The sequence below is a fragment of the Bubalus bubalis genome, chromosome 6, assembly GCF_019923935.1.
Source record: "Bubalus bubalis isolate 160015118507 breed Murrah chromosome 6, NDDB_SH_1, whole genome shotgun sequence".
In the NCBI taxonomy this organism is placed as follows: domain Eukaryota; kingdom Metazoa; phylum Chordata; class Mammalia; order Artiodactyla; family Bovidae; genus Bubalus; species Bubalus bubalis.
In genome coordinates this window covers 43465358-43478533 of record NC_059162.1, presented here as the reverse complement: position 1 = coordinate 43478533, position 13176 = coordinate 43465358, and the positions used below count along the sequence as shown (strand labels likewise).

General features: G+C 36.6%; 1 protein-coding gene across 3 annotated transcripts in view; it reads left to right on the top strand.

The window, feature by feature from the left end:
• AGL (amylo-alpha-1, 6-glucosidase, 4-alpha-glucanotransferase) overlaps window positions 1-13176 on the top strand; it is a 100491-nt gene that overhangs the window by 72013 nt on the left and 15302 nt on the right. For all 3 annotated transcript variants that reach the window (XM_006049778.4, XM_045166071.1, XM_006049777.4), the window contains exons 25-27: window positions 1710-1812; window positions 3991-4216; window positions 5411-5522. In XM_006049778.4, coding sequence (XP_006049840.2) covers window positions 1710-1812; window positions 3991-4216; window positions 5411-5522 — 441 coding nt within the window. The remainder of the gene's footprint in view (window positions 1-1709; window positions 1813-3990; window positions 4217-5410; window positions 5523-13176) is intronic.

The window sequence follows — 13176 nt, the reverse complement described above, 5'->3', positions numbered from 1 at the left end:
ACTTTTTAACAAGAGTGCCTGTATTCAGGGCATACCAACTCAAACATACCCTTGGATCTGTCTATACTTACATTTTATGCCAAGTGTTAAGTGGGTTAAGTACCAGGAAATCTGTGCAACATGGAGTACTATATATATATATACTCCCTGCTGTCATCAGTACCATCATCGACCATATATATAAACTGTATGTCAACCATGTATGTTGGTGCTCAGTTGCTCAGTAGTGTCTGACTCCTTGCTACCACGTGGACTGTAGCCCACTAGGCTCCTCTGTCCATGGAATTTTCCCGGCAAGAATACTGAAATGCATTGCCATTTCCTTCTCCAGGGCATCTTCCTAACCCAGGGATCAAACCTGCATCTCCTGTTTGGCAGGCAGATTTTTACCACTACACCACCTGGGAAGTCTAACTGTGTATAAACCATATAAAAGTGTTTAGGGAAATTTTATACCACTATTTGGGAGAAAATATAGAAAGAAATGTCTGATGTTATCTTTAGTTCTGATCTTTTCCTAACCGAAGAAAATAATGTCTTTCTCCAAGGTGAAGACCTAACAAACAGAAACTTTAATTGTGAAGTATTGCCAATATTTTTCCTTAGTCAAATTCTCTCACCTCTCAATTTGTGCTTTATAATTAATCTTCTATTTCATTTATCCAATACATTTTCATAGTGATATATACTAGCTTCAGTTTTCAGTGATATAACTTGGCAAATAAGGTTAATGAGGTTTCTGTTATCATGGGTCGTATTTTCTACTGGGGAGGGACATTCATTCAACAAACCAGAAGACAGACAAAATAATGTCAGATAGTGTTAAGTGTTTAGAAAATAGTTATAAATGAATGCTGTGAATGTTTTATTTATGAGCTGAGTTTTTCTTCCCTGAAATTTCTGTTACATGTATACTTTAGCACATTTTTTTTTAGTGAAATGCTAATTTCCTTTGCTTTACTTTCCTGCTGATTGTTACATATAACAATTGTATTTCTTTTCACATTTCATAAGAAACCAAACTAAATATAAAAGTAAAATTTTAGATTTTATCTATGGTCATTCTGTTTTACTTTCTGCATAAAGCCTGTAGTTACCTAAAGTTTTCAAGTGATTTAACATCTGAAATCCTTGTTTTCACCTGTAAAAGTTGTTTCTAACAAACTGTGACACTTTTAAGTGGTTTTAAGTTAATGGGAAATTTGGTGATGAAGTAATAGCCCTAGAGTGATAGATCCATAAACATGCAATTATTTGTCATTAAGGTAATCACTCCATATTTAGATTAATTTGTTGCCTTCAAACTGCAGGTAGAACCTTTTTAAATATATCATTATTACTATATTGAGTGTTTCTTCATGTGTTAAATATTTGATCTCTGATTTTAATCTTTAATTTGCTAAAAGAAAGTCTGTGTTTAAAAACTCACACATTCTAACCAGTTCAAATAAACATCACTCTATAGCACTGATTCTTAGTCTATTTTGAGTGACAGATTCCTTTAAGAATCAGATACAATTATGGAACTTCATCACACAGAAGTAGACATAAGAATAACCATACATTCTGAGATAATTTTAAGAGAGTTTGAAGACTCTTTTCACCTCCTCCTTAACCCCAAAGTTTAGAGCAGCTCAGTCTATAGTCGTGGAGTTCATAGGCTTGTGTATACTGAGGTTAATAGATTACTCTGCTGTGTTTTCTGTTAGGCTTACCTCACTTCTCTGCTGGTATTTTTCGCTGCTGGGGAAGGGATACTTTTATTGCCCTTAGAGGTCTATTGCTGATTACTGGACGCTATTTGGAGGCCAGGTAGGAAATCTTTAAAAAGTTGCAATGCAAGTTTATGTCTTAGTGTTTTTCAGTGCTCTTCAGACCTTTCTTATTCATCTATTCTCAACATTTGGTAGGTAGGCACATTTTTCCTGAGGTGTGATTTTTATTTGTTGTGTGTTCATTTAATAGGATCATAGAATTTCAAAGGTGTGACAATCTTTGAAGTTACCAAATTCTAATACTTCACATTACAGATCAGGTTATCTTCAGCATTTGCTACTTTATTTCAGGAAAAACTAAGAATTGTGTAACCATGTTACAAACATCGCTCACTAAAGAGTAAAATGTCTGTGCCTGAATTAAGTATAAGAATGCAGATGACTTTTAGGTAAAATTGGAAAGTCTTCCATTTTTTGTTCTTCCATAATGACAAAGTCCTGTAAAGAGAATTACAATATCAGGTTTCCTTCTTTTTAGTGCAGACCTCATAACCTCCAGTTTTATGTTTTCTAGACTTAAAATGGTGTTCTCTACGTCACAATACTATAAATAAATTTATTAAAGGTAGAAAAGAAAAGCTCTACAGCAATGTTGTATAGTGTTCCATAAATCAGTATTACCATCATCTGACAACTTGTTAGAAATGCAAATTCTTGGCCCCTGTGCTGAACTCCCTGAGTCTGAACCTGGAGGTGGAAAGGCAGAGTTGACAGACGGAAATCTGTGTTTTTGCAGGGGCTTCAGGTGATTTCCAGTGGCCTAAGACTGAAGTTTGAAATCACTGCTCTACAAGTTAAAATCTGTAGCAAAAAAAGCATTTTTTTTTTATGTTTTTGTTTTGATGTCACCTGTTTTATATGACCTGTGAGCTAAGAATGGTTTTAACCTTTTTAAAGAATTATTGAAAGAAGAAGAAGAATGCATGATCACACTATGTAAGGTCAACAAAGCCTAAAATATTTACGTCTGGCCTTTTACAGAAAAATAGTTTGCCTACCCCTTATCTAGAAGATTTCCCAGAAGATAATGTTTGTTAGAGTAGTGCTAACTACTATAAATTATAAGCCATTAAATTTCAAGGGCTTTTCATAAACAAAATTTATGATCTTCTGATCCTATATGGGTGTTCAAGAGGCGGTTTTCCACATGGTGGTTAAGGGATATAGCCTCCTTTATCTGCATGATATACAATCTTCCAGGACCTCTGGGTTCTCTCCAGTCAGCTGGCAGAGAGGGAAAGAGAGCCTGGGGAAAACACTCCTGTTCCATGCAGTTAATTTTTTTTTTTTTTCCTGGAGAATGCCGTCATCTGACTGGGACCTTTAGGAAAGCCATTTTGGTGGACATATGGCTGTCTCTACCACAGATAGTTCTGCTTCCACCCTCTGCAGAGATGTTTATGGACAGAGGACTTTTTACTCAACTTCCATGTGTATGACATGTTCTGGATAATTGTTCTGTTCTAGATTGCTAGTATTCTGACCTTTTATTAACTGAAAGTGTCACTCTCCACACTAACACTTTTTGTACTGCAGAAAATGAAAAAAGCTCCTTTTACACAATTATTTGAGAGGTATTACCTGATACACAGAATTAAATTTTTAAATGGTTTTAGCAAAAAAAAGACTTTAAATGACTTTTCCAAGGTTATCCAGATGGCAGCACTAGGATTTAAATCTCCGTCTTCTTAGTTCTCAGTTTCATGCTCTTTTTAGAACCATGCCATCTTACAAAGCTGTCATTTGGTATATGATGGTAGAATGATGTGTTGAAAGATAAAATATTCTCTACAAGTTTTTTAAAATGAATTATGTTTTTCAATTATGTTTTTAATTTTCTTATATGTTTGCTTTATTTTTGGTATCTGCCATTTAAGATCATAAAATTCCTGTTCTTTGGAAATACTAGGGTTTTCAAAAGCAAAATCTAGAGTTATGAGGGACGTTAAAAATCACCTGGTCCCAAACTCCACAGATAAAAAAAACTCTCCCAGAGGATAAGTCATACAGATTGTTAGAGAAGAAGGCAAGGTGAAGATCAAGGTTCCTGACTTTTAATTCAGTGCTTATTCTATATTACAACCACTTTCTGAATGAAAATACAAAGAAATAAGAGAAAAGAATAAAAAATAATTATCACCCAAAGTGACTTTTTTGCCTTTAGTTTTTTAAGTGATTTTCATGTCGAATGATTCACCTACTTATGTTGTTTTAGGAATATCATTTTAGCATTTGCTAGTACCCTGAGACATGGCCTCATTCCTAATCTCCTGGGTGAAGGAGCTCACGCCAGATACAACTGCCGGGATGCTGTGTGGTGGTGGCTGCAGTGTGTTCAGGACTATTGTAAAATGGTTCCAAATGGCCTGGACATTCTCAACTGCCCGGTTTCCAGAATGTATCCTACAGATGACTCTGTTCCTTTGTCTGCCGGCACAGTGGTAAAGATCATTTCTTAAAATAATTTTTTCCTGAATAAGTTTACTGAGCGACTGATCTGATAAAAGTACATGTAATTAAGAATCTGAGTCTTACACTTCTTCAGATATTGGTATTTATTTAGCACCTGCTGCTACGGTGAGAGACTGCAGAGATGACTTATTCTTTACCTAATGAGCTTGCAACACGGTAGAAGAGGTGATAATGTATATATTAATAATACGATCATTGCAAAAAGAAATATATGGAAAGTGCCTCTTTTAGTCTCATAAAAGAAAGAGAGATGATCTCTTAGTGGGATCAGAGAGGACTACAGAAAATAATTAAAATTTCACCTAAACTAACCTCAGAAGGTGAGTAGGATTTCATCAGAGATGAGGGAAATTATGAGAAGACATTAAAGATGAAAAGAATAATAAAAGCACAGGGTGGATTGAAGCACAGCTTAGGACATACTGCTCCATCTAGTGTTTGGCTTTTTGTGTAGGGCACCTGCCAGGTAGTAAGGGATTGTGGAAAGTGGGGGCCAGATTGTGGAGAGCCTTGGCTGCCAATCCAGGGAGTTCCGAGTTTCTCTTATGTGCAGTGCAGAATGAATAAACATTTGTGTATGTTTTTTACCCAGTCAAGAATGTACAGAATATTGTACTTTTGCCACATCTGGTCTGCATTTATGTTACAGTTTACTTGGGTGGAGGGCTTCTAGGCTACCTCAGGGCTAGCTCTACGATGTTTATATCATGAAGTGTTTGAAGAATATTTGTCCCCAAATTTTTTAATGTAAACGTATTACCATTTTAGTATATAATTTGTCTCCATTGCTATGTATGTGGATGAATTGGAACAATGCCAGTTTAAAACTTGGATTTCTGCATAATAAGCTGGATTTGCTTATTAGTTGAACTGTTTAACAGATCACAACTCACAAGATTCTTTTTCATGTATCAGCAGAATTACAGATTATTTCATGTCACAGAAATTTATAGTTAAAACTACAATATGTTAAATATTCACATGCAAAAGGTCTGCTGTATTATATGATGTATAAAGGCTGCTGCTTTCCCCAGTCCCACCCCTGATCCCTATTTCTTCTTTTAAGGGAAAATACATGTTTTCACAAAACTTCAGTTGTAGAATTTGGAAGAAGATAAGAAAAATGTAATTTCTAACAGAGGTAACATCCATGTTTCAAACAGGATCAACCATTGTTTGAAGTAATACAGGAAGCTATGCAAAGACACATGCAGGGCATACAGTTCCGAGAAAGGAATGCTGGTCCACAGATAGATCGGAACATGAAGGATGAAGGTACATAACTTTTTTTTTTGGCCACGCTGTGCGGCATGTGGGATCCTAGTTCCTTGGCCAGGGACTGAACCCTCACCCCCTGCAATGGGAGTACAGAGTCTTAACTGCTGGACCACCAGGGAAGTCCCATGAAGGTACATAACTTTAGGTACCTAATAAAGATTTACTGATGAGAGGAAATTAAACCTTGTAATTGTTCATTTATTCAACAAGTATTTTATTTGTGTATAAAACTTCAGAATATAACAATGAAAAAGGTTAAGAGTTTCTGATCTTGCCAATTTAGTTTTAGTTTCTGGAGGAAAGATAAAATTTTATATCCTTTGTCAGCCAACTTTGAAAGCACCAAAACCAATTTGGTGCTTACATTTATAATCATAATAATAATTGCTAATAATTGAGTGCTTACTATGTGCTAGGCACTGTGCTAACTACTTTACCTATGTTATTTCCATTTAACAAACACTGCTAAGAACGTTGGGGATGAGTTTCATTGTTCTCGTTTTTATTGATAAGATGGCTGAAGCAGAGTAGCTTGCCCAGAGTCTACAGAACTGCTAAGTGGCAGAGCTAGGATTTCATCCATAGTTTGTCTGCCCTTGTAATTTGGGCTCTTATAAAGATGTTTATTTGTATTCAGAGTTAAAATCAATATACAGTTTAACATCTTTGAAGTTCATCATATTCCTGTTTTTATGGCACAAACTCATCATCATTAGCCAATGCAAGGCTAACAATTTATTTCATTTTATTACCCATTCCCCTTAGAGATATTCCAGTGGGGTTTGTTGTATACTAATGTACTCTTATGAAATACACATTTCTTTATGCACAAATAGTCTTTTTAACTTTTCAATTTTGAAAGAATTGGGGACTGATATAAAATTACAAAAATGATACATGAGTATCCTGAACCCTTCATCCATCTTCCCACAATGAGGACATCTTATGTAACTGTAGGGCAATATCATGATCAGGAGAGAGATACCAGTATAATACTTTTAATTCACCTATAGAAATATTCCATTTTTACCAGTTTTACATTAACTCATTTGTGTGTGTGTGTACTTCTGTGCAATTTGATGCCATGTATAACTTCATGTAACCTCTGCCACAGTCAAGACACAGGACTATTCCATCTCCACAAAGGTTTTCCCTGTGCTATCCTTTATAGTCACGTCAAACATCCTTGATCTCTGGCAATTGCCAGTCTGTTCTACATCTCTATAGTTTTGGCATTTTGAGAATGTAGGTAAATACAATTGTATAGTATGTAACCTATAATATATATAAATGTACATAAGTTATATGTAGTATGTGTATACTGTGTGTGTGTGTGTGTGTGTGTGTGTATATATATATATATATATAGTTACATATAATTCCCCTTGAAAACCATCCAAGTTCCTGCATATGTCAATATTTTATTACTTTTTACTGCTAAGTAGTATTCCATTTTATGGCTATATCTTTCATCTTTTGAAGGACATTTGGATTGTTTTCATTCTTTTGACTAATACAAATAGAGTTGCTGTGAACATATACAGGTTTTTGTGTAAACATAAGTTTTCATTCTTCTGGGAGAAATTCCCAGTCAGTTCAGTTCAGTCACTCAGTCATGTCCAAAACTTTGCGACCCCATGGACTGCAGCACACCAGGCCTCCCTGTCCATCACCAAATCCCGGAGTTTACTCAAGTTCATGTCCATTGAGTCAGTGGTGCCATCCAACCACTTCATCCTCTGTCGTCCCCTTCTATTCCCGCCTTCAATCTTTCCCAGCATCAGGGTCTTTTCCAATGAGTCAGTTCTTCCCATCAGGTGGCCAGGGTATTGGAGTTTCACTTTCAGCATCAGTCCTTCCAATGAATATTCAGGACTGATTTCCTTTAGGATGGGCTGGCTGGATCTCTTTGCAGTCCAAGGACTCTCAAGAGTCTTATCCAACACCACAGTTCAAAGGCATCAATTCTTCAGCACTCTGCTTTCTTTATACTACTCTCACATCCATACATGACTACTGGAAAAACCATAGCCTAGACCAGATGGATCTTTGTTTTTATGTAATGTCTCTGCTTTTTAATATGCTGTCTAGGATGGTCATAACCTTTCTTCCAAGGACCAAGTGTCTTTTAATTTCATGGCTGCAGTCACCATCTGCAGTGATTTTGGAGCCCAAAAAAGTAAGGTCTGTTACTGTTTCCACTGTTTCCCCATCTATTTGCCATGAAGTGATGGGACCACATGGCATGATCTTAGTTATCTGGATGTTGAGTTTCAAGCCAACTTTTTCACCCTGCTCTTTCACTTTCATCAGGAGGCTCCTTAGGTCTTCTTTGCTTTCTGCCATAAGGGTGGTGTCATCTGCATATCTGAGGTTACTGATATTTCTCCCAGGAATCTTGATTCCAGCTTGTGCTTCATCCAGTCCAGTGTTTCTCATGATGTACTCTGCATAGAAGTGAAATAAGCAGGGTGACAGTATACAGCCTTGACAGACTCCTTTCCCTGTTTGGAACCACTCTGTTGTTCCATGTCTAGTTCTAAAGTTGCTTCCTGACCTGCATACAGATTTTTCAAGAGGCAGGTCAGGTGGTCTGGTATCCCATCTCTTGAAGAATTTTCCATGGTTTGTTGTGATCCACACAGTCAAAGGCTTTGGCATAGTCAATAAGGTAGAAGTAGATGTTTTTCTGGAGCTCTCTTGCTTTTTCGATGATCCAACGGATGTTGGCAAATTGATCTCTGGTTCCTCTGCCTTTTCTAAATCCAGCTTGAACATCTGGAAGTTCACGATTCATGTACTGTTCCCAATAATGTGGGTCATTATGGAATATACATGATTTGTTTTATAAGAAATTGCCAGACTGTTTTCTGAATTGAAGAAAGTAGGGAAAACCACTAGACCATTTAGGTATAACCTAAATCAAATCCCTTACGATTATACAGTGGAAGTGACAAATAGATTCAAGGGATTAGATCTGATAGACAGAGTGCCTGAAGAACTATGGACAGAGATTTGTAATATTGTACAGGAAACAGGGATCAAGACCATCCCCCAAAAAAAGAAATGCAAAAAGGCAAAATGGCTGCTTCAGGAGGCCTTACAAATAGCTGTGAAAAGAAAAGATGTGAAAAGCAAAGGAGAACAGGAATATATACCCATTTGAATGCAGAGTTCCAAAGAATAGCAAGGAGAGATGAGAAAGCCTTCCTCGGGGATCAATGCAAAGAAATAAAGGAAAACAACACAACGGGAAGGACTAGAGATCTCTTGAAGAAAATTAGAGCTACCAAGGGAACATTTCATGCAAAGATGTGTACAATAAAGGACAGAAATGGTATGGACCTAACAGAAGCAGAAGATATTAAGAAGAGGTGGCAAGAATACACAGAAGAACTGTACAAAAAAGATCTTCACAACCCAGATAATCACAATGGTATAATCAGTCCCCTAGAGCCAGACATCCTGGCATGTGAAGTCAAGTGGGCTTTAGGAAATGTCACTATGAACAAAGCTAATGGAGGTGATGGAATTCCAGTTGAGCTCTTTCAAACCCTAAAAGATGCTGTGAAAGTGCTGCACTCAATATGCCAGCAACTTTGGAAAACTCAGCAGTGGCCACAGGACTGGGAAAGATCAGTTTTCATTCCAATCCCAAAGAAAGGCAATGCCAAAGAACACTCAAACTACCGCACAGTTGCAATCATGTCACACGGTAGTAAAGTAATACTCAAAATTCTCCAAGCCAGGCTTCAACAGTACATGAACCATGAACTTCCAGATGTTCAAGCTGGATTTAGATCAAATTGCCAGATCAAATCAACGAGAAATCAAATTGCCAACATCCATTGATCATCGAAAAAGCAAGAGAGTTCCAGAAAAACATCTACTTCTACTTTATTGACTATGCCAAAGCCTTTGACTGTGTGGATCACAACAAACTGGAAAATTCTTCAAGAGATGGGATACCAGACCACCTGACGTGCCTCTTGATAAATCTGTATGCAGGCCGGGAAGCAACTTTAGAACTGGACATAGAACAACAGAGTGGTTCCAAACAGGGAAAGGAGTCTGTCAAGGCTGTATACTGTCACCCTGCTTATTTAACTTATATGCAGAATACATCATGAGAAACACTGGACTGGATGAAGCACAAGCTGGAATCAGGATTCCTGGGGAAAATATCAGTAACCTCAGATATGCAGATAACACCACCTTTATGGCAGAAAGCAAAGAAGACCTAAAGAGCCTCTTGATGAAAGTGAAAGAGGAGAGTGAAAAAGTTGGCTTGAAACTCAACATCCAGAAAACTAAGATCATGCCATGTGGTCCCATCACTTCATGGCAAATAGATGGGGAAACAATGGAAACAGTGGCAGACTTTATTTTGGGGGGGCTCCAAAATCACTGCAGATGGTGATTGCAGCCGTGAAATTAAAAGACACGTGCTCCTTGGAAGAAAAGTTATGACCAACCTAGACAGCATATTAAAAAGCAGAGACATTATATAAAAACAAAGATCCATCTAGTCTAGGCTATGGTTTTTCCAGTAGTCATGTATGGATGTGAGAGTTGGACTAAAGAAAGCTGAGCACCAAAGAATTGATGCCTTTAAACTGTAGTGTTGGAGAAGACTCTTGAGAGTCCTTGGACTGCAAAGAGATCCAGCTAGCCCATCCTAAAGGAAATCAGTCCTGAATATTCATTGGAAGGACTGATGCTGAAGGTGAAACTCCAATACTTCAGCCACTTGATGCAAAGAACTGACTCATTGGAAAAGACCCTGATGCTGGGAAAGATTGAAGGTGGGAGAAGAGGACAACAGAGGATAACATGGTTGGATGGCATCACTTAGTCAATGGACATGAACTTGAGTAAACTCCCAGATTTGGTGATGGACAGGGAGACCTGGCGTGCTGCAGTCCACGGGGTCGCAAAGAGTCAGACATGACTAAGTGAATGAACTGAGACTGTTTTCTAAAGTGGTTGTAACATTTTGCACTCTCACCAGCAAATTTCTCCACATCCTTGCCAGAATTTGGTGGGGTTTTTTTTTTTTAGCTATTCTGGTAGACATGTAGACCACTATATATTGTGTTTTTGATTTGCATTTTCGTATTAATAGTATTGAACATCTGTTCATGTGCTTATTTACCATCCCTACCCCTTCTTTGATGATAAAACTGTGTTGTATCCCTTTTCTAATTGGATTGCTTGGATTTTTTTTACTATTGAGTGTATGTGGTAAAATACATGTTCACCCTTTTATCATAAAATACACCGTTTTAGCCTTCTTTAAGTGTGTAGTGCAGTGACTCTAAGTATATTCACACTGTTTTTCAACCATTACTGCTGTCCATTTCCGTAACTTTTTCATCATCCCAAACTGAAACTCCCACCCAGTTAGCAGTAATTCCTCATTCTTTCCTCCCCTCAGTTCCTGGTAATTGCTAATCTGTTTTCTGTCTCTGTGAATTTGATTATTCTTGGTACCTCAAATAAATGGAATTACATCATTTTTGTCCTTTTATGTCTGGCTTATTTCAGTTAACATTGGTATATCAGAGCTGTATATACTATACTTTTATGCCCTTTGTTTAAACACTACCACATTCTTTTCCAGAATTATTCCATCAGTCTCTATTCCCATTACCAACCAAAGTGTCTTCTTATGTAGCCCCAAGCCCACCAACATCATTTGGCATTATCTAATGCTGAATATGGTTATAAAACCATATGTAGTTGTTTTTACTTGTAATTCTCCTGTTATTAAATTTGAATATTTTCTCATATGTTTATTGCATCTTTGGAAAGTTTCCTTTTCTATAAACTATTTGTTCCTATTCTATACCTTTATTCATCTTTCTTTTGGCATTCCAATACTTTTCATGTTGTTTACCAGGAGTTTTTGGTTTACTCTAGGTACTTGTCCATCATTAATTTTAGAATTATACAGACCTTTTCCCAACTTATCTGTCATATCCTTCACCATATTTTATTTCAGAAATCCTACCCAACCTTCATATCACAAAGATAATCTCTCACATTGACTTTTATTAACTGTGGTTTTGCGTTTTACAAATGTTTTTTAAAGAAACTATTTATTCCACTTTAATCCATTCTATTTTTGTTCCTGTGATTCTTGTTTTTATGACCTATAGCTGTATTAATTTTTCACGCCTGTACTCATTTCCTTGTTAAAATCTATACTGACCCCTAACAGATTGAGTAACTTAGTATATGCACCTCTCCCCCAATCCCTGTTTGATATTATCTAGGTGAAATTTCAGTTTGAATTGTTGTGACTATTCTTCTTTTTCTTTTCCTTGGTTATTGCTATTTTTAGGCAACAATAAACTTTGATGTATAATTTGATCATGTTTCCATCCCCTGTTACTATATCCTCCAAGATTTCTTTCTTTCCTTATTAGAATTAGTCAAATGAGCTTATTTATTTATGTTAGTATATGAAAACCTCAGAACAATTCCTACTACTACAGCGTCTTGCTGTAGTTATTTTTATTGTTGCTATATGAGTATTTTTATTGTTGCTATATGAGTATTTTTAAAGTTGTAATTTGCATGTCAGACACAATTTACCAACCGAACAACAACAGCAGTTTACATGTCAAACCCACCAAGGCCTTGAATGACTGGCAGTATTTTTATTATGCCCTCATATTTAAATAACAGATTAGACATAAATACTTTTTTCCTTCAGTGCTTTAGAAAATATTATTCAGTTGATGTCTTACTTCCAGTATAGCTATTGAAAGTTTCATGGACCTATACCTCATTCTATTAGAAGTGATTACTCTTTCTTTTTTGAAGTTTTAGAACCATGTTTGTCTTAATTTGGGATTTTACTCTAACTTTTCTTATCTGCTTCATGTGGTCCTCTATGAGCCCTTTTGATCTGAGATTTACTATTTCTTTTCACTTTCTGGGGCTACTTTTGTCTGGGTATCTTCTTGTTTACTTCTATCCCCACAGCTTTTCTTCTGTTGTCTGCCTTTACCCACTCCTGCTGCCTCTGGAGAATTTTTCCATCTTGTCTTCCATCTCACTAATTTCACTCTTAGCTCTATCCATCTACTATTTAGTCCCTTTATTATCACTTTACTGTTTTCCTTATTTCAGCTATTAAAAATTCCAGGCCTAACATCTCCACTTAGTCATTTTTAATGTCTTTTGTTCCTACTTCATGTTAATAATCTCTTGCTTATGTTTGAGGATATTTGTTTTGCTTATTGTGTGCTATTGATACAGTAATTCTGTTTCATGTGAAATATGTTACTCAACTTGTCTCTCTCATCTAGTCATTAGACTCCTCTGCTATCGAAGGTTTGTCTTTTCCCAATAAGCTCACATTCCCTTGATTATCAGCTCTCTGTAGCAGTCTTCTTAAGTTGTAAAACAACAGCTTTAAGAGCCAAGGTAAAAGAAGAGTCCAAAGAGACGTGTCATGTCTCACCTGTTTTCATTAGTTTCTCCCAAACATTATGTGAGTTCTTCACATCAGTACCTCACACATACTTCTCTGTAGTTTCTCCAAGGTTGATTATGGAAAGGGCACCAATAGCCTGGAATACTTTGGCAGCTCATCAGGAAGTGCAAAGATAGATTTTCTATTCACTTTATGCATTTGAAA